We start from the raw sequence: 14,521 nt of genomic DNA, 5'->3' as shown, positions 1-14,521 counted from the left end.
TACCTTACACACAACAGCTGCGGCTGCTACTGTACACGTCCATATACTGAATTGTAATATCGCCACACAAATTGTCCCAATGATATAAAAAGTACCTTACACACAACAGCTGCGGCTGCTACTGTACACGTCCATATACTGAATTGTAATATCGCCACACAAATTGTCCCAATGATATAAAAAGTACCTTACACACAACAGCTGCGGCTGCTACTGTACACGTCCATATACTGAATGGTAATATCACTCCACAAATTGTCCCAATGATATAAAGTACCTTACACACTACAGCTGCGGCTGCTACTATACACGTCCATATCCTGAATGGTAATATCACTACACAAGTTGTCACAATGATATAAAAAGTACCTTACACACAACAGCTGCGGCTGCTACTGTACACGTCCATATACTGAATTGTAATATCGCCACACAAATTGTCACAATGAAATAAAGTACCTTACACACTACAGCTGCGGCTGCTACTATACACGTCCATATACTGAATGGTAATATCACTACACAAGTTGTCACAATTAAATAAAGTACCTTACACACAACAGCTGCGGCTGCTACTTTATACGTCTATATACTGAATGGTAATATCACTACACAAGTTGTCACAATGAAGTAAAGTACCTTATACACCACAGTTTCTTTCAACAAATGTTCTAACCAGTTTCATAGCAATAACATATGTAGTAAAATAAACATGAACCTGTAGAAACTTGCATAAGCATTTATAAATATTAATATAACGCTGATGCAGTAGATATTTACCTAATTAACCTGACCACATTTTAACCACTGAGATCTTATAAGGATCTATAACAGTTACTGTATATTTAAGTGAGGTAAGTTATCAAAGTGTGAATGCTGTCGTGCTGATGCAGGTGAACACCCCGCCGCCATGCACCACGGTCACGGCAGCAGTCACCTGGGCCCGCCCATGCTAGCCGCCTTCCTGCTCCCGATCCTGACCAACATCTTCGTGAACGGGCTCGTGCTGTGAGTGACAACGTAGTGCTGATGCAGGTGAACACCCCGCCGCCATGCACCACGGTCACGGCAACAGTCACCTGGGCCCGCCCATGCTGGCCGCCTTCCTGCTCCCGATCCTCACCAACATCTTCGTGAACGGGCTCGTGCTGTGAGTGACAACGTAGTGCTGATGCAGGTGAACACCCCGCCGCCATGCACCACGGTCACGGCAACAGTCACCTGGGCCCGCCCATGCTGGCCGCCTTCCTGCTCCCGATCCTCACCAACATCTTCGTGAACGGGCTCGTGCTGTGAGTGACAACGTAGTGCTGATGCAGGTGAACACCCCGCCGCCATGCACCACGGTCACGGCAACAGTCACCTGGGCCCGCCCATGCTGGCCGCCTTCTTGCTCCCGATCCTCACCAACATCTTCGTGAACGGGCTCGTGCTGTGAGTGACAACGTAGTGTTGATGCAGGTGAATACCCCGCCGCCATGCACCACGGTCACGGCAGCAGTCATCTGGGCCCGCCCATGCTGGCCGCCTTCCTGCTCCCGATCCTTACCAACATCTTCGTGAATGTACTCGTGCTGTCAGTGACAACGTAGTGCTGTGTCAAGTGATTTGTGTCATATCCTGAACCTCATGACTTACCAGTTGTGGTTAACGTTTAAAAATATGAAATTAAGTTGTTTGTACAATAAATTAAATGTAAAACTCTATAGTTTCTCCTCTATTTTGATACTTACTCCTAAACATAAAAACAGAGATGCTCCATAAGGTAAGCTGTGTATTTAATATGAAATTAGAAGGAAGCATAAACGTGAAATTAAATGCCATGGATTGACGTAGTTATTAAAATACTTAAAATTTAGTACATGTAGAAGCAAAGTATACTTTAATATTAAATAGTGCAGATTGCCCTAGTAGATAGATACCATATCAGACAGGGATACGAGTTCTGCTGGCCACATATAATAACAGTGGGCTGTGTATCGACGGTACGGTGGTCAGCGCCTGACATCGTGGTTTGCAATATTACTGCGGGGTATGAAATGTTGTATGTAGGTCCATGAGATTGAAAGCTTCATGTAACATGAGGCTGAAAGTGTTGGTTAGAGATGCAGTATGATGGGGAATTTTGTTTCTTGTCACAAGATAAATGTAACACTTATAATCGAATTTAAAACATAGTAAAAGTAATAATATTTTTTCCTTGGTAACATAAAATGGACAGTTAGTTCCTATGGTTACCACACGTAGTAAAGACTTGTTACTTGAGCTCCATCAGCACCAGCAGAACTGTGATGGTGATTTCTTCAAATACTAATTCAAAGTCTAAAACACCTTTGCTGTCCTAGACAACCAATACGAAATATTCCATGGAGGGAAGAGATATTTGATTAGGCTAAATTACTGCTCGTCTAGATTTTTGGATATGTTAATTAGCTGAAAGTCCTCTAAACATAGTAACTCATTATTCCCATGGGTCCCAATTATACAGATTATGTTACGATCAAAATAACCAAATGCAGAATGTATTGGTAATATTGTTCATTGTTCAACAAGACCTTACAGCTCAATGACTAAAATATTCAGCTAAATTTAAATAATTGTAAATCATCGACAGTTATTGTAGTGCATAGGACTGGTATATGAAAGATACGAACAGTGAAAAATCCGTAGTTCAGGACAGCTTAAACGTAAAGTAAACTAACTCTGCGCTAACAAACATTCAGGTTACTGGAGACTCCCGTCCTAGTGAAGCTTTCAGAACATAAGTAAAGTTTTGCTTTGAAAAAATACAAACTTTTAGTGGGATCTTGTTTACAATAACTCCCATGGGCCTTTGATCTCCGCAATGTCTCAGCTTTTGACAGATCCCGGCCTCTAGCATGTCTCAGCCGTTGGCAGGTCCCGACCTCTAGCATGTGGCTGCCTGTGGCAGGTCCCGGCCTTTAGCATGTAGCGGCCTCTAGCAGGTCCCGGTCTCTAGCATGTCACAGCCTCTTGGATGTCGCGGAGTCTGGCAGGTCCCCGGCTCTAGCACGTGTCGGCCTCTGGCAGGTCCCGGACTCTAGCATTTCGCGGCCACTGGAAAGTCCCGGCCTGTAGCAGTTCACAGCCTCTAGCATGTTAAGGCCTCTGTCAGGTCCTGGCCTCTAGCATTTCGCGGCTACTTGCATGAAGCAGCTTCTGGTAGGTCCTGGCCTCTGGCATGTCGCGGCCACTTGAAAGTCCCGGCCTCTAGCAGTTCACGGCCTCTAGCATGTTAAGGCCTCTGGCAGGTCCCAGCCTCTAGCATTTCGCGGCCTCTTGCATGTCCCAGCTTCTGGTAGGTCCCGGCCTCTCATAGGTCCCAGCCTCGGCATGTAGCAGCCTCTGGTGAGTCACGTCGTCTGGCATGTCGCGACCTCTGGTAGGTCCCGGCATCTGGCATGACGCGGCCTCTGGTAGGTCCCGGCCTCTGGCATGTCGCGGCCTCTAGCATATCGCTGCCCCGGGCAGATCCCGGGATCTAGCATGAGGCGGCCCCGGGCAGATCCCGGGATCTAGCATGAGGCGACCCCTGGTAGATCCCGGGCTCTAGCATAAGGCGGCCTCTAGCATTTCGCGGCCCCGGGCAGATCCCGGGATCTAGCATGAGGCGGGCCCTGGTAGATCCCGGGCTCTAGCTAGAGGCTGCCTCTGGCAGGTCTCGGCCTCTAGCATGTCCCAGCCTCTGGCAGGTCCCGGCCTCTAGCATGTCGCGGCCTCTCGCATGTCCCAACTTCTGGTAATTCCCAGCCTCTCACAGGTCCCAGCCTCGGCATGTAGCGGCCTCTGGCAGGTCACGTCATCTGGCATGTCGCGGCCTCTGTCACGTCGCGGTGTCTAGCATGCCGCGGCCTCTGGCAGGTCCCGGGATCTAGCATGAGACGGCCCCTGGCAGGTCCCGGATTCTAGCATGTCGCAGCCTCTGGCAGGTCACGTCGTCTGGCAGTCACGGCCTCTGGCACATAGCGGTGTCTAGCATGTCCCGTCCTCTAGCATGTCGCGGCCTCTGGCAGGTTCCGGCCTCGAGCATGTCGCGGCCTCTTGCATGTTCCAGCCCCCGGCAGGTCCCGGCCTGTAGCATGTCACGGCTTCTGGCAGGTAACGGCCTCTGGCATGTCGTAGCATCAAACAAGTCCTGGAATCTGGTATGTCGGGGCCTCTGGTATATTGCGGCCTCTGACAGTTTTACGCAGGTAAACATAATAATATATCCGCATCCTGATTAAAATAATAGAATTTGTATTATAAAATCAAAATCAAATCAAATTATTTATTTTTCTCAAGAAACATAATGCACTTAGCAATATTATGAAAAACAATATTATGTATATCAAGTCAACAATTATCACTTTACAAAATATACTTTTTTCCCAGGCTGACCTATATACTAACTTAACTTTTAAACTTATTATAACATTTTTACTAAAAATAAAATACAACTTTGAGAAAAATATAGGGCCCCTAAGGTTATAATTAATCTGATTAGGGGTTCCTTCATTAAAATAAAACCAGAAATAAACTTAAAGTTTTCAGAGCTCAGAGCGAAACAGTTTATTTAAAATAGAAGTAGAAATTGAAAATCATCTAACATCACAATCAATACGTGTGCTTACTGCCTATTATTAAATTTCAGATAATAACAAAATTACTATTTATAAACAAAATAAAACCAGATAATACTACTTTTAGTAAACAACTAATCAACCAACTTTAACGCAGTTTTGAAATATAAATTGAACAATAATTAAATATAACTAACTTACTATTTGTAAAAATGCATCCGTGTTTTGCTGAATCAGGGGAGGCCCCATTCCCGCCCATGTTAAAAGTAAGAATTTTAAGAACACATATCTGGGTAACCATAGCAACTAACAGCATGAAATTTTTTATGCTTAATTGTTACATCATAATATGTAAAATAAACTACAATTAGCTTGATAGGTAATATAACACTTGAAAATTATAAATTTTTTTCAATCGCAAATTGTTTTTTCAAACATTTTTAATATTATATACTTTTTTTCTAGTTGAAGAATTTTATTCATTGTAGTTTATCTTGTAAATTACATATATAAAAACAGCCAGTAAAAATTTCAAAGCAATAACTCTACTAGTACCTGAGATAATGGTTCCTAAAACTAAAAAATGCAACTTTCGGAAAACGACATAAATGTAAAAAATCAGCTTATTATTGTGAATATTTTACCTTAAAATCCACCTGGGCAGTATTGAGAGGATGCTCCTTCTTCTTCCTCAAGTTTCTTGCTTCTTTTAGCAATTCTGGATTCTTTGGTTGCATCCTGTGCTGCCCGTTGAGCCTTTTGAAGTCGAACCTCATCAGCTTTTTTCAGCGCCACAACAGTGATTATACCGTAGTTAACAATCCCAAGTTCTTTCAAAACATTTAATCTACCTAAGTTTCCATCATTGAATGTCAAGATTGCATCAAATACCCCTATTTCTAAAGTTTTTCTTCCAACAAATACATTCTTAGGTATTCTACTCCAGACTATATTGTTGAAAGACTCGTTAACGTTTTGGGTTTTTCCATGTAGACATTTTTAGGGAGACTAGGATCAGCCAATGATTGGAAAATAGGTTTTATAACTTCCATTACTGCAACAGGAACTGTATTTTTATGCTTGAAGTCTTTTTTCATAAACAGCTTTATTGTACTTGCACCAAGTTTCCGGTGCAGGTGGACATAGCTGATGGCTCGGGTGTTCATCCGTAGAGATGTAATGGAAATATATGGACCATACAGAACGTTTCATTTCATCCAAACTATTTACCTTAGCTCTAATTGCATTGCCATAATATGACTGAAATTTATCAATAACTTTATCTGTAAGTCTACCTACTCCTTTTATAGATTTACCATCTGACAGAGGTTTACCGCCAAGCCTTGCTTTTAATTTTCGCAGCCTTGAGCCCATTCTCTTGGAAATATGCCCTATACATTCAAGCTTCTCAACAGGGGTGTCATCACCATAAGGATTATCTTCCACTACAGCCAGATGAGCCTTAGAGTCGCCGTCACCTAACAATTTTACATACCGTACGCCACGCGTAGGTATCGATCGTCGAGAAACTGCAACAGCAGCCACGCACTCCATGCCGCCACTTGTCCCCTCATAATTTTTTAAACAATTAGGTTCATGACTTTTTTTTACCTTCGTTGCCTTTTGTTTTTTCACATCCACTGCAGTACTTTGTCAACAGTTCCACATCCAACACTTTTCCGGTATCAACACTCGTAACAGTACAACACGCATTTTTGGATACGAATCCTCTCTTTTGCCACGTTCCATAAAAAGCAATTGGAATGTCTGTACTAATTTTTTTTCATCTTTATCATCTATATTCTCATTTATTGCTTCTAATGTGGCATTTGTCATACAACTATCAGTAACAGTAGCTAGAGAGTTTCTGAGAGTATTCGTATATTTACTTACATAGGTGCAAGGCGAAGGCAAGTTCAACATTCCATACAAAAGTTTTCCAGCTTCTGGCCCCTTTCCAATGCACCGCAAACCATAAAACATTCTTAGATTGATATCAAAAGTATTATTTTTATCAATAACATTAGAAGAGTAAAATTCATGACTAAATGTGCAGTCATCATTTGTACACTTTAGAACTAAATTACTTGCCAGCCCATTACGCTTTTCTATATCGTCTTTTATCAAAACGTCAGATCCACACTCCTTACAAGCTACAAAGTTAGAAAACACTGAACACAAAATGTTGTATGAAATTAATAAGTTTCTATCTGAAGCATCAAAGCTATCATAAGTATCTAATTTGCCTACAATTTTCTTTTCAGCAGAACTGATGACTGCCTAGGCCTAACCTCAGTCTCTGCTTCCTGCCTTGGATTAGCATTTGTAAACCTGTTACCGTGAAACTTACGTTTTTTTTATTTGCACTCTCGGCATATTTACAACTAAACTCTAAAATATTTCACTATTATAAATAATAAACACAAACAACAACACTTTGTTTACCTTTCTCACTGACAAACCAGAAAACAACAGTAAACAATACTAGGTTAGTCTAAGCAGACAAGAAAAACAGCAATAGACAACAAATAATATGCAGTAAGTGTTGCCAACATTGATTATTCTTCAACCTTTACTCTTCACTTTGAGTACTATGCAAAGTGCAAACAAATACAGAAATAATTATCGTCAATAGAAGTTGGTGAAAGCTGAACTGGTCGCAAATTGGCTATGCAGACTATTTTATAAAATTAAATAAAAAATACTTAGAACAACTTTTATAGGCCATGTTTGGTATCAAAATGTACAGAAAGATACAGGGAACAAATTTAGCTAAAAAAATTTTTTTGTTATTTTTTGACCCTTCGACCTTTAACTCCCCCCATTCTCTCAATAACCTCAAAAACTTTATAAAATTTGTCTCACTTTTTATGTTGCTTGGCAATTTATTAAATAATCTTGGTGCTATAAAATTGAACGTTTTAGTATAAAATGTTCAATTAGTTTCGGAACTTGACATTGATTTGCATTTCTTAATCTTAATGTGTAAATATTCTCCTGAACTAAGAATCTTCCACCAATAAAAAACATTTTTATTACTTTATATAGAAACAGAGATCTTAGTGGCAAAATCTTTACCTGTTGAAAACATGGAAAAGACGAACAAAATTTTTCCATTTTTAAAATCAATCTCACAAATAATTTTTGCAATGTAACAAGTGGTTTTAAGCTCGTAAAATAAGTTCCTCCCCAGCACATTATCCCATACTCTAACCTACTATTAATCAAAGCGAAATATAATGATCTTAAAACAGCCAATAGACAAATATCTTTCAAAAAATAAAACAAACGCACACTGGTAATTACTTTGTTTTTCAATCTCTCTATATGAGTTTTCCAGTTCAATTCACTATCCACAATTATTCCCAAGTATTTCGTTTTTGAAGTTTGGTTAATTTTTGAACACTTAGTGCAGGTTTTTGAATTTCGCAAACAATCAATACATTTGAAAAAAACAATATTGTTGCAGTTTAACGTTCTTTCGCAATGAAAAATCAATATACATGGTTTTTTCTGTATTTAATACTAACTTATTGTTTAAAAACCACCAATTTAATGAATTTAAATCCTCATTCATATTATAATTAATTAAGTCCCACGACTCCCCAACATAGCAAAGAGCAGTGTCGTCAGCAAATGCTGTTACTTTACCCTTAAACGTGCCATTGCATAAGTCATTAATAAATATTATAAACAGGACCGCTCCAAGAACTGATCCCTGTGGGACTCCACAGCATATTTCTCCCATTTGACTTATCTTACCATTTACTTTAAAACACTGCTGCCTCTTATTCAAGTAACTTTTAAACCAATTCTGAGCTACACCTATAAAACCACAATTATATAATTTCTTTAGTAGTAAATCATGATCTACCGTATCGAAAGCTTTTTTAATATCCAAAAAAGTCCCCTCACATTATCTCCTTTATTTATACCTTCATTTATTGATTCCATAAACTTATATAAAGCGCGCTCTGTACTCATACCCAACCTAAATCCAAACTGATTTTCAGAAAAAAATTTTATTTTGTTTAAGAAAGTTAACATTTTTTCTTTCATGACCTTCTCATATATCTTTGAAAATATTGAAATTAATGAGATAGGCCTAAAATTGGAACAATTGCTTGCTGAGCCACTCTTATGTATTGGTATTACTACTGTATTTTTTAATTTTTCTGGAAAAACTCCTGTTTTAAAACTTAAATTTATTAAAAATGTCAAAACGTCCAAAATTTTGGGGTAAATTTTCTTTAGCATCACTGTATTAATGCTATCCAGACCTGGTGATTTACCGTTTTTTAGAGAATTGATTGCTTTTTCTACATCCCGGCTCAAAACTGCCCCCAGGAATATAGAATTAACTTCAAGACACTTAGTAAAGGTATTACTGTAAACCAAGTTTGTGATTGTAGTATCAATAGAATAGTTACCTACCACATCTTTTACTACAGCTAAAAAGTATTTATTAAATTCTTCAGCTACCGCCTCTGAGTCATTTATTATATTACCATTAATATTTAAAGAAACGTGTTTTGTCGTTTTTCTTTGGCCGGCTATTTCGTTAACAGTATTCCATATTTTTCTCAGATTACTGTTATTTGTACAAAACTTATCAGTATAATAATTAATTTTCGCTAGCTTTATATCTTTCTTTAGTTTATTTCTAAAACGCATGTAATACTGCTTAAACTTATCATCACTAGATCTATACTTAACTTTATTAAATAACTCATTTCTTTTTTTAATACGTCTACATATGTTACTTGTTATCCAAGGCTTAAGTTTTTTGTCAACATTACTGTCACTCCCAACTTCGAATATAGAGGCTGATTCAAGCCATGCATGCATCAATAAAGTATTAGGAAATAGATAAGATTGTTTTTTATGTTAAAAATACAAGTAAATTGGTGCGGTTTAAATATTCAGCTACAGACATTAAAATGTACCAAAATATAATAATTTAATGATATTAATTATTTATAACAGTTCCCAAATTACAATAGTTCTGGCTGTAATATTACAATGACTTACAACTTTAACGTGGCAAAAACTTTTGAATATAATACAGAAAAAATTATATATTTATCTGAAAATAAACTATTTTTTGTTTGAAGTTTATATTTGACGAAGGAAGGATTGTGAAGGAAAAAGAATTTTCCGGACATTTGCCATCGTTCAGTGAAACAACAAATCAGTAACACTATGTTTCGAGATCTGCAATCTGATGTCTTCTTCAGGTAAATAACCTACTTAATACATTATTACAAACTAAGTTAAAATAAACAAATCATACCAAAGCTTTGTGGCACGCCTAAGTCAGGTATCACAACCACCATATGTGTGTCAACTTCACTAACACTAAAACATGCACTTAATAACAAACTATACACAAGACTAATCATTAAAACTGAACTACAGAATACAGGTCACAATACATCTGCAATCGTTTATTAACCACGTACGACTGACCAGAGGCAAATAGCAAATGGCAATCGTCACGGCAGAAAGAAACAAGATGGCGGAAATAAAAATGAAGGGGTATAGGAATTTACCTTTTTTATTATTATTATTGGTTCATGCTTCAGGTAATACTTCATTTTGGGATAATATTGAAAGAGTAAAAGATTAGAACATGGGTATTTTCATTTTTAAAAGCAATATACCACGGGAGTTCTGAATATTTCATCTGTAAACATAATTATAGAATCACTGAGATGTCAGCAAATATTAACCAAATTTTATCGCAAAAATATCGATAGAACGAGTTGAAGCTCAGACTTGCAGAAATACCAGTTGTTAAGCTCAGTAAACCCTATTAAAATATCATTGTAGTATTCTGTGATTTGCTTTTATTAGATAACATTAACCTATAGTGTTAATAACATTTTACTTTGTGAATAAGAGCGATATCCAATATCCATTGGTATGGAGCGTTAATATAGAGTCAAATGCTAAAGTTTACGTCGTTTACGTAATTAGTTTGTGCCGCAGCAACAACAGTAGTCAAGACTGGAAAGGAACTTCATGCTTTTATTATTGGCCGTACACTGATCTATTTTCAATAATTATCTTTCAAGCCAACGTTTTAATTAAGTGTCACATTTTACAATTAATGGGATATTAAAACCTGTATATAAACTAGTACTTTAAAATAATTATAATGTAGCATATACATTTTTGGAATATCTTAATAATGTTGAAAGGGGGTTGGATTAAATCAGAGGTAAAATTTAAAAATAGAGTGTCTCTAAAACTATTTTTTTTCATTCAATAAATTAAAACCAAAAAGTTTATCGAAGGAAAAATTAATGTAACTAATTAATAATTAATGTTGCCGTGGTAAAATAACTGTACACCTATTTTACTGGCAATACCGAAGAAAACCTCACAGACTAGGCAGCATATATATTATTTGAAATAAATCTACAAATATTGCTGATATTCTGTAATTAAGGTTTCCCATAAACAATCCTCAATCGTTGCAGGAAATACTATTTAAAACTCTTCTCAACTACAAGTTATGATCAAGAATATTCACTTCAAAATTCCAAATAAATCAATTTAATGACAAATATAAATAGATTTTTCGCTTAGCCTTACTGAACCCTATCACGATTTGGGATAAAAATTGTTACTTATGTCTGTGTGTTTGCCTGTCTATTTGGCTGTCTGTCTACACGATACTTCAAAACTGAAGTGACTTACAGGCTTGAAATTGTGCATCGAATCTGTATATGAATAACACTGAGTTCGATGATTCGCTATCACGATTTGGGCTGAAAATGTTTACTTATGTCTGTGTGTTTGCCTGTCTATTTGGCTGTCTGTCTACACGATACTTCAAAACTGAAGTGACTTACAGGCTTAAAATTGTGCATCGGACATCATATATGAATAACACTGAGTTCGATGATTCGCTATCACGATTTGGTCTGAAAATGTTTACTTATGTCTGTGTGTTTGCATGTCTATTTGGCTGTCTGTCTACACGATACTTCAAAACTGAAGTCACTTACAAACTTAAAATTGTGCATCGGACATCATATATGAATAACACTGAGGTCGATGATTCGCTATCACGATTTGGGCTGAAAATGTTTACTTATGTCTGTGTGTTTGCCTGTCTATTTGGCTGTCTGTCTACACGATACTTCAAAACTGAAGTCACTTACAAACTTAAAATTGTGCATCGGACATCATATATGAATAACACTGAGTTCGATGATTCGCTATCACGATTTGGGCTGAAAATGTTTACTTATGTCTGTGTGTTTGCCTGTCTATCTGGCTATCTGTCTACACGATACTTCAAAACTGAAGTGACTTACAGACCTGAAATTGTGCATCGGACATCATATATGAATAACACTGAGTTCGATGATTCGCTATCACGATTTGGGCTGAAAATGTTTACTTATGTCTGTGTGTTTGCCTGTCTATTTGGCTGTCTGTCTACACGATACTTCTAAACTAAAGTGACTTACAGACCTGAAATTGTGCATCGGACATCATATATGAATAACACTGAGGTCGATGATTCGCTATCAAGATTTGGGCTGAAAATGTTTACTTATGTCTGTGTGTTTGCCTGTCTATTTGGCTGTCTGTCTACACGATACTTCCAAACTGAAGTGACTTACAGACCTGAAATTGTGCATCGGACATCATATATGAATAACACTGAGTTCGATGATTCGCTATCACGATTTGGGCTGAAAATGTTTACTTATGTCTGAGTGTTTGCCTGTCTATTTGGCTGTCTGTCTACACGATACTTCAAAACTGAAGTCACTTACAAACTTAAAATTGTGCATCGGACATCATATATGAATAACACTGAGGTCGATGATTCGCTATCACGATTTGGGCTGAAAATGTTTACTTATGTCTGTGTGTTTGCCTGTCTATTTGGCTGTCTGTCTACACGATACTTCAAAACTGAAGTCACTTACAAACTTAAAATTGTGCATCGGACATCATATATGAATAACACTGAGGTCGATGATTCGCTATCACGATTTGGGCTGAAAATGTTTACTTATGTCTGTGTGTTTGCCTGTCTATTTGGCTGTCTGTCTACACGATACTTCAAAACTGAAGTGACTTACAGACCTAAAATTGTGCATCGGACATCATATATGAATAACACTGAGTTCGATGATTCGCTATCACGATTTGGGCTGAAAATGTCTGTGTGTGTGTGCCTGTCTATTTGGCTTCTAATTACAGGACATCTTAAAACTGAAATGACTTACTTTAAAATTAGATATAAAACCAAATTTATGAAAAAATGTGAATACGTGTTTATAACGAACATAAGAAATAAATGAAGATAATTTAAATTAATTTTTTTAATAACTTTAATAATAAATAGGTCGTATGATAGGTCATACATAAAGATAGGAAGCTATCTAGAAGATAGTCACATAAAACAGACATACGGATGTATGTTGCTGAATATAGAGGTTACTCAATAACTCACTCCGATGGGCTTTCAGTTTACTCTTGTAAACATAAATTTGTTGAAAATTATTACTTATTGTATTTATATATTAGATTATTACATAAAATTATATTTGTTAAACTTTTGCCCACTACATTTTTATAATTACCAGAATTCTATATTTAAATTTCTTAATATAATATAAGAGAATTATTTTGAAATGTTTTATATGGAAGAGGGAACCGTTTATAAATTTAATTTAAAATTAAACTTATATTAAAGAAATAAATTAGTACATAACAATATTCCAACACACAACAAAATATTCGTTGGAAATGGACAAATGTGTTAAAGAAGTACATTTTTATTTTGGTACCCAATCCTTTGTAATTTCTTGTCAGTATAATAAACAAAGATCAGTAATCCATAGCGTCAATTTAACCTTAAAATAATTAGGTAAATATATCAGCGGACATTTCGGCCTTTTAGAACAATCATTTATTTTTTAACTTTTCTAATTATTCCGCATTTGTTAATTGTAATGTACCGTAGTCGTAATTATTTATGCTGAATCGCGGTAGGAAGTAGGCTCTTTGTTAACTAGGCGCGGTGCGTGGACATTGTTTGTTGGTTCGAGACTGGTCAATCAGCTGATCGTGTTATCTACGGTGATACGTTCCGAACCTGTTGGGTGGAGAGAGGGAGCGGAGTCTTGAAGTTTCGACGACAGGGTGCAGACCTCAGTAGAGAAGCAGTATTTCTTTCTCTAATCCTATAGTTTTGGGATCTAGAATAATTCTTTTAATCGGGTGTAAATTTATATCAAGTTTTAATTTTCTTTAGTGCGTTTTCAGTTTCCTATCAGCCTCCATAGTCTTGAAAGTAGTAAGTCCCGTACCAGCGTTTAGTTAATATCTTTTATTTTTATACTGTTGTAATTAGATTTCTAAAGTTTCCCATCTTACAGAGTCTGAGAATTAATTCAATTTTTGAAGTATTGTGAATTAAATTTTGGTCGTAAAGTTAATATCAAGTTTTGTGTTATGTTGATTTTGAATATTTTGAGAAGAGAACTTTTTATTTTTATTTGTTAATTTAAACCATTTTTGGAGAAGTATACATTTTTAGTTTCATTTTAATTTTAATTCTTTTTTTGATCAGACTCTTAATTAGATTTGATCGATTGTGAGAAGTTTTTGAAGAAAATCAAATTTAAAGTTTGTAAACTTTGTTAAAATTTTGGTGACCTCTAATTCGGAATAAATCAAGTATTTCCGAAAAGTTGTTTTGATTTATAAAGTATTAGCTCCAAATTAATATAATATATGTGCTATAATAACGGTACAGTAATGTTCATAAAATAGCATAATATAATATTATTAAAATTTATTAGGCTTTACAATAGCATTTAATATTCCTTTAGTAAACATCTCTGAAACGCTAAGACAGAGCCAGGGTGAACGTACTGTCACATATATGCAGTATTATTTTTAAT

At 36.5% G+C, this 14,521-nt stretch overlaps 1 protein-coding gene across 2 annotated transcripts in view; it reads left to right on the top strand.

Annotated features, from left to right (window-relative positions):
* Positions 1-1,704, top strand: part of LOC124356561 (zwei Ig domain protein zig-8-like) — a 163,518-nt gene extending 161,814 nt beyond the window's left edge. The window contains exon 7 of one of the 2 annotated variants that reach the window (XM_046807645.1): positions 1,036-1,704. In XM_046807645.1, the coding sequence (XP_046663601.1) occupies positions 1,036-1,154 (119 nt within the window). In that variant the 3' untranslated portion in view covers positions 1,155-1,704. Of the gene's footprint in view, positions 1-893 lie in introns of both variants that reach the window. The other variant, XM_046807637.1, reaches the window with a different exon arrangement.
* Positions 1,705-14,521: the final 12,817 nt, after the last annotated feature.

Source organism: Homalodisca vitripennis, chromosome 1, assembly GCF_021130785.1.
Source record: "Homalodisca vitripennis isolate AUS2020 chromosome 1, UT_GWSS_2.1, whole genome shotgun sequence".
Taxonomy (NCBI): Eukaryota; Metazoa; Arthropoda; class Insecta; order Hemiptera; family Cicadellidae; genus Homalodisca; species Homalodisca vitripennis.
Note: the sequence above shows the minus strand (reverse complement) of the source record. Positions and strands in the feature narration are given on the sequence as shown.